The sequence below is a fragment of the Chaetodon auriga genome, chromosome 7 (assembly GCF_051107435.1).
Source record: "Chaetodon auriga isolate fChaAug3 chromosome 7, fChaAug3.hap1, whole genome shotgun sequence".
Taxonomy (NCBI): Eukaryota; Metazoa; Chordata; class Actinopteri; order Chaetodontiformes; family Chaetodontidae; genus Chaetodon; species Chaetodon auriga.
This window is the reverse complement of record NC_135080.1, coordinates 12,800,376-12,818,093: the sequence shown is the minus strand read 5'-3', so window position 1 is coordinate 12,818,093 and position 17,718 is coordinate 12,800,376. Positions and strand designations below refer to the sequence as shown.

The 17,718-nt window shown below is 42.6% G+C and overlaps 1 protein-coding gene across 2 annotated transcripts in view; it reads right to left on the bottom strand.

Annotated features, from left to right (window-relative positions):
• Positions 1–17,718, bottom strand: part of limk1a (LIM domain kinase 1a) — a 46,892-nt gene that overhangs the window by 17,140 nt on the left and 12,034 nt on the right. Inside the window, exon 3 of one of the 2 annotated variants that reach the window (XM_076734625.1) lies at positions 7,474–7,612. In XM_076734625.1, the coding sequence (XP_076590740.1) occupies positions 7,474–7,612 (139 nt within the window). Of the gene's footprint in view, positions 1–1,191; positions 1,271–7,473; positions 7,613–17,718 lie in introns of those variants that run through there. The other variant, XM_076734627.1, reaches the window with a different exon arrangement.

Sequence of the window (17,718 nt, the reverse complement as noted above, 5' to 3'; positions counted from 1 at the left end):
GCAGACAGGCTGTAAAGAGAGGCTGGTACAAAAACATGAAACATCCTCTGCTCGCCTCCTTCAACACCTTCATCACCTCGGGTTACCACAGTGGGCAGATGAACCCCTCATCCGTCCCACAGAGGGTTTGAGGTGAACACTGAAGACGCACTGATGCACCGTGCTGTTGCTAGCAAGCAAACACGAGTCTTAGCTCTGTACTGCTAAAAGTTGTAGATTGATTGATTGATTGTTATGATATTATTGGTTGAAATTGGTTGTTTCAAGCCGACATAAGCACATGTCTATTTTGTTTGACAGGAAGAAAACCAATTTTGATATAAGACTCCAAAGAAATGGATTTTTTGTGATTTTTTTTGTCTGTAGATGCACAATATGACCAGGGTTAGGGTTAGGTTTCAGCTTTGACTTCAATTACATCATTATGAGCTTAATACCTTTAAACATCATCTGTCATGTTCACTACATTACCAGTAAAAAGCATCATTCGTGTTTAGGGTTACAGTCGAGTAAACTGTCCCACATCACAAACATGAGAATAAGCTTGAGCTTCAGCCCACATACAGACTTTCTCTCTGTATAATTAATGGTAACGGTGAAAAATAGCGAGTCTCAAAATACATTCCTCCTCTGTAATTCTGACTCTCTCTGTCTCTAGGCAGCTGATAATTTGTCTCCCATCACCAGTGTACAGTAGATTATAAATATCTTACAACCCTCTGCATGTGGCCAACGATCTGAGGGAACGACAGACAACACACCACGATAACACAGATGCAGGAATGAAACTTTCATCGTCTCTCTACCTGTCTGCAGGTATTTCATGGAGTACATTTCTTTCAAAGCAGGACGGCATAACTCCTGAAGACAAAATAAGACTTTCGTCTCCTGAGAAATTAAAGTTGACATCATGAATAAAACAAATTCTTGCTCAAATCATTAAACTGAGGGTTTACGCCACTTCAGCTTTACTTGTATGGCATGACCAGAGTCTCATGGAGGCTAAAGTCAGCTAATGTTAGCCAACTTTAGGTGGATATAACTGGAAAACACACTGAGTCATTGTGTTAACCTAATGACTGTTTTCTACTTTTGCTACTTTGACATAATATTTGTGCATTTTAACCTGCAATAACTGATTTTGCTTGGCACAAAAACAAGCGGTGAACACAACAACGCTGACAGTGTTACCTTTGGAGTTGATATGGAAATCTTGTTAGCAAACAGCTGCCACATCCAGCCGATGATCATCCTGTCCAATGTTCAATCTCTGCTAAGCTCTGTTAATGGTCTCCTCCGATGCTGACGGGAAAAATATCAGGCTCGTTAGCTGCTAAATGCTCCACTGTGTTCACCAGCTAGTTGCTAACTGTCTGTCTGCCATTTGGTTTGGTGTTTAGAGCTGCTTTGCTGAAAACAACTTTCTGCTTCAGCAAAAATGACGTTTGGCGTGAAGGAGGAGAAATGAAATCAACGAAACCAAAACAAAAAGCTCTGAAGTCTGTAGAGCTGAGGGGAAATTTCAAGTTCTTTGTCCATTGTGTAACAACTACAGTGAAGCAGTCACTGGCAATGAAATTCTTGATCTCAGGCTCCCTTCAACAATGCTCATACAACATTCATAAAAAGGAAAATCACACTAGTAAAATGAGAATAAGAAAAAGAGAATACATAAAATAGTGCATAAGTTAAAACATAGGAATAAAATCAGTATAAAACCGAATAAAATCAATTTTATATACAATCTAATGCTCTTCATGTTCAATGAGTCTAGTGAAATCCACTCAGAAGTGAAACCCAGCAGCCCACAGCCGTGCCACGGGGGGTTTCAGCCCACAGAGGCTGCTGCTTGCATCAGTGTTTCCACTGTGGAAAGAGGAAATGCTAAACAAGGTTCAAAAAAACATTTCAGTGAAGATCACCGGCCAGGGTATGATCTCTCTAAATGTCAAGTGTTATAACTCCAATATTTAAAGATCCTCTCTTCTCTTCGCATTGACTAAAAACTCATGTCTGTACAGCAAAATTACATATTTACAATTTATTTACATGAAAAAATCCCTTGATGCCTTGAAATGGCTGAAATGTAAGATAAACTTTCATTGAGTATGTGTGGATCTATCGCTCGCCTGGGTTACTGTTGTCCAGTGTTTTTTTTCACTACAACAGTGAAACTTAGCTTGTAAAATACCAATAGTCTCCTCTGATGCCCTCCGTAAAGCCCCCACAATTTGTCGGGATTGGTTGTTTAGGTATGTGACATATGAAACCATGAGTGGTTTGGTTGTTGGTTTCCTGCAGTTCCACAGTAGAAATACTCTTATTTCGCTCATGATTTGTCTTGAAGCTTATAGGAAAACACCATAAGGACATTGTCATTGGAGGGGGTCTTAAAATTAGAAACACAACATTATCCAACATCACACTGAGAGCAGAAAATCAACATAAAGGCTAAAGTTTGAGCCTCCATCACAACATGGAGCCATCCAGCTCCAGTGGATGAGCAGCGAGGCCCCAGCAGCTGCATCAGTACAACCCTCTATATGTGAGCCTGACCTCTGACCTTTCTGAGGTGTTGCAACGAAAAGAAAACTCTCCCTTATCATAAATATCATGTGCAATAAGCTTCTACTGTGACAGAGAGCTGCGTTCAACGTCACCGATGAGATCATCAACATCTGATCCTGTTGCTAAGAAAACAATGTCCCAACCTCGACAGCAACAACATCTTAACAAATACCATTTCACAACACTTATTACACATGTGTCTGTCTTCACTTAGAGGCAAAATAATCATCAGGCATTCACAGAAACAACTGGCAGATTCCCACTCAACCACTGAGCTACCTCACACCAGTGGGAGTTGATAAAGTACACTGCAGATCTGGGACTTTCCATTGGTTTGGTAGCCAACCCACAAGCGTTGGGACTGTTCTGGTTTCATCTTTTAAGCTGTTAAATTATGACAGTAGCAAAAGTTAATTAACAGAGCCACTACAGGACACACATGTATGTGTGTATCTGCCAGGAACAATCGGGTCTGTCATTTACGACAACTCACAGCCCCCAGTGATGTCCATGTTTTACTTGTTCTTTTCATCTTTTGCTTTTTTGCTTGTCTTTGTTTTCCCCCTTTTTCGTTTGCAAGAAAATATCCTGTTTCTAATCATATTTACAGAAGAGATCCAACTGTATCAACCGGCTTGAAACGCAAAACATTTCCTGGTAGAAAGGTGATATGAGGGCAGAAGTACAGCACATGATGGAACTTGCAGAACATGTGCTGTGAATTTCATAAGGGTACATAGGATGCCAAAAAAACCCCCAAAGAATCTTAAGCTTGTGTGATTTCTGGGAAACGTCTTGGATTTCACCTCCAACTGTTTCTGGTACTTCTTGCAATCTCTGAAACACAGAAAGAGACAAACAAACCATAGAAAGCCCCCACGATAAGGAGCTTTTCTGTCAACCCTAACAAATGAAAGCAAACAAAACACAAATTCACGCCTGGTCGTGTCGAAACAACAGGGCCCTGATGGACTAACAGCCAGTGATTCGGTGCTGTGAAGGTGACAGAAAACATGACAGTTCAAAAGCCTCATACAAAATCACTGACATGTGGGGCAACCAGGATGAGGCAGATTCATCATTTCCATGGATCACTGGAATCACTTACATACAGGTACCTCGAGGCCAGGGCTTGCTGGGACAATAAATCTAAGCCAGTGGGCCCCCATGGCTGAATGACTGCAACTGACTGCAGAAACACTGAATTATATGATGATACTGACAAAGAAACTGTATTTAATGTGGATCGGTCAGAGCACAGCCGACATCGACTGCCCTCTTTGGCTCTTCAGAACACCTACTCTGCTCTTTTGCAGCATAGCCTCGCCGTTACATGTGTCAAATATGTCTCCCAAAAATAACCCCACGAGTCCAGATCCTTGACTGGCTAAGCCTCAGCGATGATGCTCCGCCTTCAAGTCCATCATCAACTACATCATCACTCAGTCTTTAAGTTAAAGAAAGTTTGATTCAAGGCCATGGTAATGAATCCTTAATGTCTTCCTGGTCAACACTGAACTGATGTCCACGGAGCTTTGCGGCAAAGATAACGCAGTGAGGGTGAAACCAGAAGCTTCTCCCAAGCTCCGGACATCTAACAGGCCCAGGTCGATGCCTGGCCCCGCTCCCGTCAGCTGGCTTTCAGCCCTGACCTGTTTGCAGAAAGGCTGACTGATTCTAAACTGAATGTGGAGATGGGATTACTGCACATTTGTCTGTCAGAAGGAGGTGGATGGATCGAGTGAGGGGAAGAGAGAAAATTAAATGACATCAGTTATCTCAGTATTCAGCACATAGATCAGTCTCAGCAAGGGTACTAAATAACTAGTCGCTGAATTACGACTAGATTACTCAAGGCTGAAGTTGCTGACAGGAGCAGAAGCTGCAGACACACACCTGTTTGCACCTAAACATACACACACACACACCAGCATCCTCACACTGTACAAGCGTCCTCAGTATAAGAGATGGTATTCAGTTAAGACAACGGCTCCATTCACAGGGCTGCTGTGACAGAACAATATAAAGGCATACACTCACACTTTCAAAGGTGTTCACTGATGAGCAAACAAGTCATTTTAAGCTTGATGGTTCACTCTTGAACTTGTGAAAAGCAGCAATCTGCACTCAAGGTCCACTTGTTCTGAAGCGTTCAAAGGCTGCGAAATTTAACCAACAAAGACGAGAACTTCTAAAAGTGCTCAGAATGATGGAAATCATGAATGTCTGTGGTTCAGCAGCTCTCACATCCACACACTTCAATCGCTGCATGAAGCCAGCATGGCCATGAAGCTACACATCAGGTCAGATCAAGTGAGCACAGCAGTGAGACAGAATAGTGAAAAAATGCTGAAACTGATTTTTTTAAAGGAGTAAAGCAAGGGTCAGCTTGCATGGTGGGCATCACTGAGCCAGGACTGACAAAATTCCCTTGAAACGCAAACACAGTTCATACTTGTTTCTATCTGGCTGACCATCAGTTCTACGTCTGCAGACTCTGACTCATTGCTGCATCATGGAGCTCGATATGTTTTCTCTGGCGGTGACAGCAGCTTTTCAGGTGCAGAGGCGTCACTGGATTTTAAAAATATGATTGTGTGTCCCTGCTAGTCTGCACAGAGTGACTGTGCAGGACTGGAGCAGGCATCTCCGTCGTCCTGGGTGTGGCACAGAGGAAAGGAGCTGACCTTGGTCTGCAAGTCGACACTGTAATACAATTGCTCTGACCACATTGGCAGCTAAAGCCTGACTGGCTGACCGATGTCAAATTTACTAAAGTGTAACAGCAGAGACAGTTAATCAGCGTCTTTGCACTATAAGAGGAGCAATAAAGCAGAGAAGGAGAAAGAAGAGGAGAGGTGGTGCAGCAATCCCCCCACCTAATCCACTTTAGACTCTCCTACATGTTTCATTACTGAGATTGCACTGCAAAGGGCAAGCTGTCTGTAGGCGATGATAAAACACACACACACACACACACACACACACACAGATGCAGAGAACGGCATGAATGATTTCTGTTCATTGCGGCCGTGACACATGACCTGCCAGAAGCTGCTGGCTGCTGCATCTGACCATGAGGCAAATGTGTCAGAGAGGATACTTTATGTGCACTGAATGAACTCAGCGTTTTATTCGAACCGGCTTCTCTTTTTTTATTGGAGGACAACCGACAGTCAGTCAGTTAGTCGATAGTCTCGGTTTTCTCAGGTTTAATCTAAAAAGGACATTTAAATAACAATTTGACAGCACTGATATTTTGTCTGAAATTAAACCTAAGAATTGAAGTTAAACACTCATACGTGTGTACAAAGTTAAATTCCACTTCGAAAAGCACATCAGCACACAAACCTTTCACTGTCAGCTTCTAATGACGCCTTCTGAAATGCAAATGGTTAGTTAGTCTTTCTCTGTGGACGATTTCCCTGTCATATAAGCTTCATGCTAAGTAGACAGGCGGTGCTTTTCCAGAATATGAGCCTCACGTATTTCCACGCACAGCTGACATAGTTTCCATATCGTCTGCTGCTGCGGCTGATAAGTCTAATTTTACCTTGGTGTGCGAAAACAACAAGGATTACCAAAACCGACTCTGCAAAGTTTACCAGTGATGAATGAGCAGGGAGGAATATGTGCTTCATAAATCCTGCTGTTGTTGAACGCTGATACACTGCACACACATTTCTTAACACACCCAGCAGCTTGTGAAAAGCTTCCTTTTCAGACGCTCTGTCACTTTTCAAACAAACAGGACAAACTGGCAAAACACCTGATAAGTGACATGAAAATACATGTGGAAGAAGGGCTGCAAGGAAGGGTTGTTTTCTACTCCGAATTCACAGATTCATTATTGCATCTTTAATAAAAAACAGAAAAACTGAAGCTTCCCTTCAGCTAAAGTCCTTTAAATGTCTCGTTTTGTCTGACTCCAAACAGAAATTCAGTTTATTATCGCATCAGACAAAGAGACGCAAATCCTCAAAATGGAGAAACTAAATGGCTTAAATGTTTAACTGATTATCAAAACTGTTGATCAACTAGTTCATTAACAAAGAAATCCTCTCAGCTATATCGACACAGACACAGCTTCACTGCATAGCAGTTGTACTAATAGAGGCAAAATTCTACTTACGTTCTGGGTTTTTTGTGTGTGATTTTGGAGAGGTGAGCCTCTGAAAACTAAAACCCTGAAAATGGCCTTGCATTTGTACTAAGAGGTGGTCTGACCAGGCAGAAATGCAAGCCTATTTTCATGCTGAAAAGACCATGAAGATTGCTCTGCCCCGTCTATTCAGCATGAACACGGCCTCAGCTGCACCTCTCCGACCACCGCAGCAGAGGTGAGTTCATTTGGAGCCAGACTACCAAAACCCCACAAAAAACAGACTAATGAAGCTGGCTTTCCTCCCGGCAGGGAAATAGGGTCGTAAGAGATATAAAGATACATATTTGATTACACAGACATGCAGTATTAATCAGTTTCTTCAAGCTTTGAATGTGTGTGATTCCATCACTAATCAACAAATAGACACAACTCCCCTTTGACGCTCTTGTCTTTTCTATAATGCAGCAGCACTTAGCCGTGACCACATCTATTCTGCACATGAAACTCTCTGCCCCGTGTCACAACAACAGCCTCAACTTTCACTGGTGGTCTGTAACACAATCTGACAAAGCAACCAAAGCCATCAGGGTCAGTTACAGGTCTGGCACTGATCCTATGTGCATGTTGGCACACACTAACCGGGGAGCCTGAAATCGTATGGATTCAGGTGTGTGTTTGCTCTCCTGCATGTATGTGCATGCTGTGAGCGTCACAGCTCCAAGCTGCAACCCGAGGTCTATCAGCAAACAAAGAACCAGGATGGTGATGAGAGATGAGAGTCAGCAGATGGATCCTCTTACCATGATGAGGCCCGTGGTGATCGGGTCATTGCAGCCGTGGCACAGCTCCCCGAATTTGGCCCAGTAGTCCTTCTTGCAGAAGAGTCGTCCATCTTTTTCATAATACCAGTGGGACAGCGAGGCGCTGCACTCACAACACCTGACAGAGGAAGAGACGGAAAGAGATTCATGAGCAGCTGAGCAATCAATCAACACTTTTTAATTACCACTTGAAGATAAAATCATGTCATTGCTCCTCTGGATTAACACTGAACATGAGTGACATACAAATCCAGAAGAAACGAGAGACAAATGTGGCACGATCTACTGCAATTACTGCATCCTGATTGGTCCATTAATCACTGATTTTCTGTCATAAACAGTGACCTTCTACCATAATTATATGTTAGTTAACAAAACAATCCCCACATCTTCACATTTGAAAAGCTAGAGCCAATTTTTTTTTGCTTTATAAACAGCTTAAAACAATTGATTGATAATGAAAAAAGCTGATCGCCTTTCAATTAAAGATTCAATCAATGAACTACCATTTTCAGTCACAACTGTAACATATATCCAAATTTGTGTGAGCCAAAAAAGCAGAAAACGTGTGTGTCACTGAATCAGCAGTTTAGACCTCCAGGAAATGAACGCACCGCACACCAAACGAAGATGTTACCGTGTTGATAGAATATTATGGTGTACGGCACCGTACTTTAACCTTCCTAATGACATCCTGCAGGGCCTCAAATGATAGTTTTCATGGTGATAATAAGTCCCTTTGCAGTTCTATCACTCACCACCCCAACTGAGGTGGAGCAGGCAAATGAGATCACACCAAAACACACATCTATGACTGGTCATGAGACAAAACCACGTCATTGCAGTCGAATACAACAACATGCTTTTCCACATGAGTGTGCATCGTGTTTGTTTTGACTTTGGCTTAACGTGTAGAGACGGATAACATCAGAGTGCTGAGGTTACAGGACGAGCATACCTGTTGGGAGAGTTTCGACAGTCTGTTTATTTTGCTTCACCTCAACTGAAACCATGAAAGAAAGGCAGCTAGCTAAAACTTGCTAACCATCCTTCTTTAAATAATGTGGGACAGACAGCACTGTGTGCACAGAAGCTGTCAATGAATCAGCAGGTGTTGAAATACCATTAACAAGAAGCAATGTCTATCGCTAGCGGTCTATCAGCTAACGTTAGCAAGCTAGGCTAACTATCTTCCTCTTTCTGAGTGAGGGCTAACTAGCCTAGCTTGCTAACTTCACTTTCAGGGTTGCATACAAATGCGAGTCCTGCCAAATGTTGATTGTAGTAAAGGGACAGACTTTTTAAAATGTCATAGAGAAGTTAAAAAAAAACTGGAAACATTAATATTTTAGAAGTTGGATTCGGAGAAATTATTATTTTTAATTCCTCAAACGCAAAAAAAGCAGAAATGAAGGTAAGTATGTGCAGTGATCCAGGAGCTGACAGCAGCATTACGTGTCTTGATTTTCTTAAAATGAACCTGTGTTGTCGAGTGTTTCTTTCCAGGTTGTGTTAATCAATATCGTGTTTTAAGTGCTGAATTGGCTGAACATCTACTTTTTGCACAGGCAGTCTGCTACTGAGCCCCATCAGACATGTTCATGTGTACAGCTCTGTCTGGTCTGTCCATCTGTCACCAGAGTTCAACAGCAAGCTGCTCTGACGTCAGCCTGATAGACATCAGACGCTGACAGAGTGAAGGGCGGATGACGAGGAGCTGGAGACAGACGGGAGGAAATAATGATGCAACACGCTTTGAGTTCATTTACAAAGCAAATAATAATAACAGAGACCTCTACTGATGCTGGTTTGATATTCAAAATAATACAGAAACAGGTGAGTAAAGGTTAGTTCCTGGTAAGTGATGATAGATGATAAGAATGATTTCAGAAGAAGGATGACGACAATCTGATATGACTCAGGCCCAATCTGTTGAATACACCAGGTGGAAGTCCACAATAGATCAGGTGGCACCTTTCTGATCTTCCTATTGTGAGAAAATGTGTTTCCACCTGTGTCACTGTAAACATTATGTCTTCATACATGTGTCGATGTGGGCAGGCAGGCACATCTGCTCTGCATGAGGCCAAAATGTGTGCTAATCCCTTTGCTTATGATAAAAGCATTTCTGTACGTGTGAGTTAGAGCACTTGCATGTGCGTGTTTGTGCTTGTTTGTAATCTGGATAAATCTCTGTGTCTAATGGCCATGACTAAGTGAGTGTCTCCACTCCTTCCCAGCGGAGCTTGCCTCCAATCAGCCAGCCGTCTGGCCTCGTCCCTGCTTGGAGCAGCTTAAATCCAGGCCTGTTTGCTCTGAAAATATCAAACAATGTGCATGGCTTCGAAGGCTGGAGTAGAAGCATTTACTTTGCCCCTTGTCTCGTCCCAATTTCCTGCTATGTTCATTTACATAAATTTCAAATTTCTTCATTTTCGTGATACGGCGGAGTCTTTAGTGTCTGGCTGTGATGTGATAAATGTGCTGGTTGCTGCTACTTCGCTGCTCAAGAAACTAAAGATATCAGGTTTATATTTTTTCTTATCTTCCTGAAAATGCGTTCATTTCTCCAAACATGTTTCATGTATGCACTCCTCAGGACAGGTTCAAAGCCCGAGAAACATGAAATGTTAAAATGAAGTATTACTTTCAGCCATAAATAACACAGTGATTACAATGCATACTTTGTCCTTAACATCACTCCATTTCATATAATCAATTGATTGTTTGACAAACACATCCTGATTCGAGCTTGTCATTAGTGAGGATTTGCTGCTTTTCTTCATCTTATTCGACAGTTATTGAATATCTTCAGATTTGGGACTCGTGGTTGGACAAAACACAGACCACTTCTGTAGGAGAATTGGTCTTCCTTTCCTCTTTGATATTCATCACACAAAGACGACACTTTGCTGAACATGCTTGTGGCACGTTGGTAAAATAATAACTAGTGAAGGGCTCATTAATATATTCAGCAGAAGCAGCAACTCTCCATGACTTTGCCCCAGGACTTGCACCTCGAGTAAGCCTGCACATACACACACAGCTACACACATTGCAACACATACAATTTATTTATTAAACAGACAGACAGACAGACAGACAGACACACCCACTCTTGTCGGCATCTGCATGCAGAGCTCCACTGCAGCTCAGCAGATTGAAGCAGAGCTGCTTCAGTATGCAGCATGTTTGGGTGTGCGGGGGGGTGGGGGGTGGGTGGGTGGAGGAGACTTGGAAGTGGGTCAAGGCTTTCAGAAGACGTCCGCAGCACCGAGCCAGGAGCTACTCAGCTGTCTTGGCTCTCTGCCACTCAATAACTGTCTTTCATGGCACACGCACACACACACACACACACACACACACACACACACACACACACACACAAACATCCCCTGCAAACCCCTGCTGGGGCAAAGTCATACCTGAGGTGGGAGCACACAGGAGTGATCTTAATGCTCTAAGGTTCCTTCAGAGTAAAACCTCTTGGAGCAGAGCTGGGACTGGGAGTATTAAAGACATGAGTGAATACATTAGTGACTCCCAGATGGAGATGCCTTCAGGACAAGAATCTTATCTCAGAGGTGGAGGAGACAGGCAGCAATGCTCAGTTACAACTCAGGGCCCCCATGAGTTAAAAAAAATAACAACACAGCACCACAATGGAAAAATCAAATGCTTTTTTACAGTTAGTGTGTCGAATGTGTGCTCACACTTGGGCGTTTTTGGGTGACTGTGTTTGTGTGTTCATCGGCACAGACGAATAAGAGGATTATCAGTGTGAAAAGACTTAGAGAGAGTCTTTGCCCACTCTGCTATGATGCCCTGAAAAATCCCAAAATCTAGCTGGATGAAAAGCTGAAAAGCTTAGCAGTCTCTCTCACCTTACTGTGGAGAAAATACAAACTGCAGGAAAACCAAATATTACAAAACCTACAGCAAAGCGATCAATAATGATGCTCAAGGTCAGAGGAAGAAATGAGTTTGAGAAATCTGTGAGAGAGTCTGTGAAAAGACTAATATCTGAAGACACAATGACTGTGGACATAGACAAAGAAAAAGCTGCACAGGGTGCTCAGACATAAATAACTCCTATGAGGAGCAGAGCAGATTTCTAACACCATGAAACCCAGCTGGATCCCCGAGGGTCAGGAGACAGCCAATGACAGAGAAGATGAGAGCGAAGGAGTGGAGCTAGTAAATCTGCAACTGCCACCCCAATGCTCTAATCCCTGATGCATTATCTAAAAGTGCCTGAGAGAGCAAGAAATTCCTTTTCAGGGTCAAACGGAGGCGGCCTCCTCCCTGGCCTCTCACCTTCCTCTGTCTGTGCTCAACCACATGTGAGTACAGTTACAGTTACTCTGTGTCTGTAATCTGCAAAGGCTGGTTATCATATTCTTTTAGGTCAGTGGTTCACTCCAATGCAAGCATTCACAAAAAAACTGTAAATTTGAGACTGAGGTAACTGACAGAAGGAGTCTACAGACATGCTAGCTGCTCTGTGAGGCTTTGAGCTAAATGCTAACATCAGCATGCTAACATGTGCACAATGCCAATGCTAGCATACTGATGTTTAGCGGGTGTTATGTTTACCATGTTCACCATCCTAATTAGCGTGCTAATATGCTAACGTTTGCTAATGAGCAGCTGCCATGTTAGCAAATGTTAGCAAATGCTAACATAAACCACAGAACTGGAGAGTCATACAGATCACAATTCAACCTCTGGGGACCACAAATGTCAGTGAAGGATTTTTTAGCAATAGTTAATGTTGAGATAGACACCTAAACATATTTCTTTTCTGACATTTATCAAATCAAAGCTTTTTTCTTGTAAATTATTAAACAGATATTTGAAAAATATCACCCTCTCAACATACATAACATGTGATGAGGGTTCAAAAGTTGAAAAAAGCAAACCAAAAATACATTTAAATCAGTTTTAGGGTTACATATGTAAAATTTATTGACATAAACAAAAAATGTACTACATATAAGTGTGTGTGTAGGATTAGGATCATTTTTTAAATTATAGTACAGCAGATGAGTTATCCATGTGCTGCTCTTCAGTCGTCCACCATCATTCATATTTATTATTCTCAGTGAGATTTCCTCATTGGACAGTTTCATGATGTAATATGTTTTGAATGGCTCTGATTCCTATTTATCACGCTGGCAGTCTGACCCGGGTCAATACCTAACATGATTAATTTGTCCCCAGGTTGATATGAATGAGCTGAGGTTGAATGAGGAAAACATCAGGTCTAAATGGATGAATGGAAATCAATTCTCAAAGGGACCAAAGTGCTGAAGAGGATGAAACGTAAATATACTGAGAGAAACGGTGACTCACGGTGCCTCAACGAATGAGGAAAATGTCTCATCTGCATTAATGTACTGTATGTAACCATGCAGCATATACAGCAGATGCATAAAAACACACAACACTACAGTATATCATTATTTCTTGTTTATATGGGTTTAAACTAAAACGATGAGTCAAAGAAAATTAATCTGTAATTATTTCACAGCTTCAGTCACATTTAAAGCAACCTCTAAAATGTGACGACTTGCTGCTTTTCTCTTCTTATATGATAGTAAATTAAATATACTTGGGGTTTTAGACTGTTTGTCAGACAAAAGGAGACAGCTGAAGACGTCACCTCGTGCTCTAGATAATCTGCAGACGAGCCAACAATAGAAATAATCCTAAAAAATCCCAAAATAGGCCTTCAACAGTTAACTGCCTATCAAAATGAATCACACTCAGGTTGTACACACACCCACACACAGGGGGAAATGGCAGACAGGCAGATAGGCAATTAACTATTAATGAGGCCTAAATGTTTCTGTTATTTCAGTTGTGTGTCGGTGAAGTGAACTGATATGCAGATCTTTGTTTAACACGTCAGCTGTGCCTCAAATACGAATCTGCCCTGCAGCTGCTCAGCTAAAATGGTTGTGAGATGATGCACCGTCTTCGTTTTCTGCCACATGCATCCACGCTGCAGTACGCATCTGAACTAGGGCTGCAACTCAAAAAATGCTCTTCACTGTGCCACAAACACAAGATGACATCTTAAAACTCTCCAAATCCCAAAGATATTCAGTGTACAACAACATATGACAAAGAAAAGCCAATTCCTCACAGTTGGTATTAAAGAATATGGTATTTTTTTCCAAAATACAACTGAAAGGATTGATTATTGTAATTATTTACTGATTATTTTTCTTTCGATTAACTAATTTGATCCATCAACTAATTGTTGCAGCTCGAATCTGAACAAAGAAGTATGTGAAGCTGCAAACATGCAGCTCTTCTCTTTCTCTGCTCTGATCTCACTGAGAATCCTTTTAAGATGAGTCCTCGAATGCCTCACAGTGAAATAAAACCAAACCACAACTTAATCTGACTCCCACACAAACCTTACAGACCATCCAGCCCTGGTCAGCGTTTATGTTGTGTGTGTGTGTGTGTGTGTGTGTGTGTGTGTGTACATGCCGCAGGTCATTAAATGACGCGTGGGCTGACACTGCTAAAGGAAGCAGGAGCAGTCAGAAGGAAATGGTGTGTGTGTTCTGGTGAAGGTGTGAGCAGGTTCATGACTAACTGATAGATGCAAAGCTGAAAGATTTACCAGGAACCACACCTCTTAAATACACACAGACGCAGACAGACACAGACACACAGGCACACAACAGGCACACACACACACATGTTTCCTCATTAATTATTGAATCTTCCATCATCTGAGTGAAGCTCAGACGGTCATCCATCTCCTTTCTATCCGCAAAGACAGCAGAAACGCTTTTGAGTACTTCTGATCAATAAGCCAATACACTGGTCTGCCCAGCCCCAAAGTAAAATCATGAAAATGAGACAACAAACGTCGAGTGTATTGAGCCTGAAACAAATGTGTCTACTGCATGAAAAAGTGCTCAGCTACTTGCAGGCTAAGCTGAAATCCTCACAGACAAAGAGGAAACACAACCTCTGGGAAAGAGATGAGGGGGTTGTGGGCTGGAGGGATGCACACACACACACACACACACACACACACACACACACACACACACACACACACACACAGAGTGAAAGTCAAGCTGAGGAAATGGCAGACATGTCTGGGGGAGACCCCTCTCTTCCCCCTCACAGCAGACATAAATAGACAGAGATTCCTGGTCCACTGCCAAGATTTCCACTGCTGATATTTTCCAGAAAACTGAGGATTTCCCACACGGACTCAGCGCTGAATGTACCCGTGTGACAGGACGCCGCACCGACAAACACATCCACCTACTGATTTGACTGATTTGGCTGAATTACTTTGGTTTTGATACATTGAGCGCTCACACATGAACACACACGTTCAAGGACACATTCGTCCCATTCCCACGCACCCCTTTTTGTTTCCCCTTTATTACCACCCCCTCCTCCCCTCCCTCCTCCTTCTCCATGGCAACGCAGAATGCCACAGCGATGATGTCACCCTCTCACATAGAAACAGAGGCATTACCTCATCACCTCATCCTAACCCCCCCAGTCTTTCTCTTTAGGGTGGTTTCAAACTGTTCCCTGCACCTTCACAAACCCAAGCTTGGCCACACACACGCATTACCCCCCCCCCCCACAACCTGCTTTTTGCTACACTTAACAGAAGTAAAGCACAGTGGAGGAAAGTGGGTGGTGCATTTTAAACAGTGGCTATAATTGCGCCCTCTATAGCCTTGGCTCTGCGCTGGCTGCTGAACAAATGTTTCAGACTGTGGGAGACAATCTCTTTATTTGTGGCCTGGTGGTCTGTTCAGCTGGTAAACAGGAGCCCTGGCAGACTGTGAGTAAATGATGTGCACGGCAGCAGTTTCCTTTGTGACTGCTAAGCCCCCTGAAACTGACAGTCAGTCTGGGGCCGTCTCACTTGTTCCACTGCGGGGAAGTGATAAAAGGTTTGAGCAAGCTCTGGGAACCACGATGAGTGTTGTTCAGCAGGATTTAGGAGGGACAGCAGAGCTCCTATTCATGATCAGGGCTCTTTTACTAAACAGTTTAGAGGGTCATCTGTTTCTGCAACAGCCTGCACACAAACAGAGGATACTAATACAGGAAGTGAGCACGGTGGTGTGAAGAAGGTGCACCAGTTCAGGCAGCAGAAGCTCAGTGCCATGCAGGGCTGAGCGTTTAGGACTGGCAATTAAGAATCTAATAAAAACAATGAAGCAGGAATTCAGAAACAAACAGCCTATCAGTTCACCTCAGCGTATGTCTGTCAGGTATTTAGACCGGCCAGGCTTGTGGAAGTTATCGTTGTTTAAATAGTGTCATAAATCTGCCATGCAACAATCAATTGTGTGCACGACTGGCTCATCTCAAACAAGCCTATTGAAACACGTATCTAATTTAAAAATACAGGAAGTCCAGCGAGAGAACAGATTAATGTGTTTCACGATTTATCAGACATCAAAACACAGGATTTAACAGTTATCACGGCAGCAACTATTATCACTCATCTCATTGACCGTGAGGTAAACAGCAGAAATACAGCGTTCAAATCCCAAAGTGTAATAATAATAATAATAATGTGAATGTGCTCTTTTGCCTTTTCAGCCAACATGGAAGTCCTAAAGGTGCCATCATGTCAACAGATTTACCTCCATGACACCTGAGCCAACTCCTGCTGATGAAGACAGTCTGATACAGCTGAAAGCTCCACAAAAGCCAGTAAGTGGACCTTGACTTTGTGCAGCTCGAATGTCACATGATCTCTGTTTTATTAACTACAATTTGACTGAGTGAGCAGGTGGAACAAGTGTTTTAAATGAGACAGTATTTCAAAGTGGCCAAATGCTGACAAAGACTCCATACTGTTTATGCAGTCATGAAGGTCAAATATGACAGTGACAGAAAGTAGGGAGAAAACCAGGGTGTTAATCTTCCTTTCTTTAATCACATGCAGGGTTTAAGTCTGGAGTGTATCCGCTCCAAACGCCACAAAATTGAATTTTCAAAGTGCGATTAAAGTATTGTAGCGAGAGCCAAAGGTCGGAGCTCGGGAACAGGTGATTAATCAAAAATGCACCGGCACACAGGACGACTCCTTTCTCCTCTCTGCAAATGTTATCGGCAGGTTTGAACCCTGGGACGGTCTGGTGAGGAGGAAGAGGAGTTCTGGGTGCCGACACAGAGAGCTGGAAAATGACTTCACTCTTCAATCACTCCATTCATTTTTTTATCTTAAAATCGCTCTAAAATGACATTTTGTAGTGTTGAATTAAGTTCTACATCCTGCTGAAATATCGTTAACACTCAGTAGTTCAAAGGAACAAAGTGTGTGCGTATAGCAGGACACTTTCAGGTTTGTGAGGCTGTTAAAAAAGAAGAAATCATAAATCCAAACAAAGGGAGAGAACAACACTGCCTTTTTGATCGTTCATGTAGGAAAACGTATAAAAGCTGTATTGGAAATGTTTAACACACAGCTACACTGAAATTTAGCTTTCATGCTTGTTGCAGTTTTATAGGACGCGCATCACATCCTCCTGCAGCTGGCTGACGATCAATAATGAAACAAGTCAAGCAGAAAATCTGACGTACATGTTGCATTCTCAATGAATATGAACGAATCATCGAGTGTAGGGCCAAATGTCCTTCATATGTACAAATGTATAAGCACAATGTAATTTCTGGCTTCTTTGGATTAACAGAAGTCAAACTAGACGTCCAATGAGACGAAAAAATTTTCCCTTTTAACAGCCTGGTTGTGCTGGATAACAGGCTTATCTGCTTTACCACACACACACGCACATGCACACACACACTCTGTGTTAAAACCAAGACTAGCAGCCTCCTCCCTGCAGTGAGGAGTCATCCTTCAATATTTGGGCTCATGGAAATGTAAGTTTGGTTCAAGCCGATGATGTAAGCGCGTGTGGACTTCGGCTAATATGACGAGGACAGAAACACTGAGTGAAGTCAGTCACATGTAGGGCAGCAGGGTTTGATTCATTGTGCTGCGTTCAAAAAAGAGGGAAGTCACTGATGGACACGAGTTTGTGGATCCACAAAGACAGAAGTGTGACTGATGTGTCCTCTGACATGAGGGACGTGTGAGACAGCTTCAAGAGATCATCTAAAGCCACAGAGACACGCTTCAGAGTGTGTTTACCGCAAGATACTGTCCATCTGCATGAAGACGCTGGGTGTAATTTGGCCATTTCAAACACT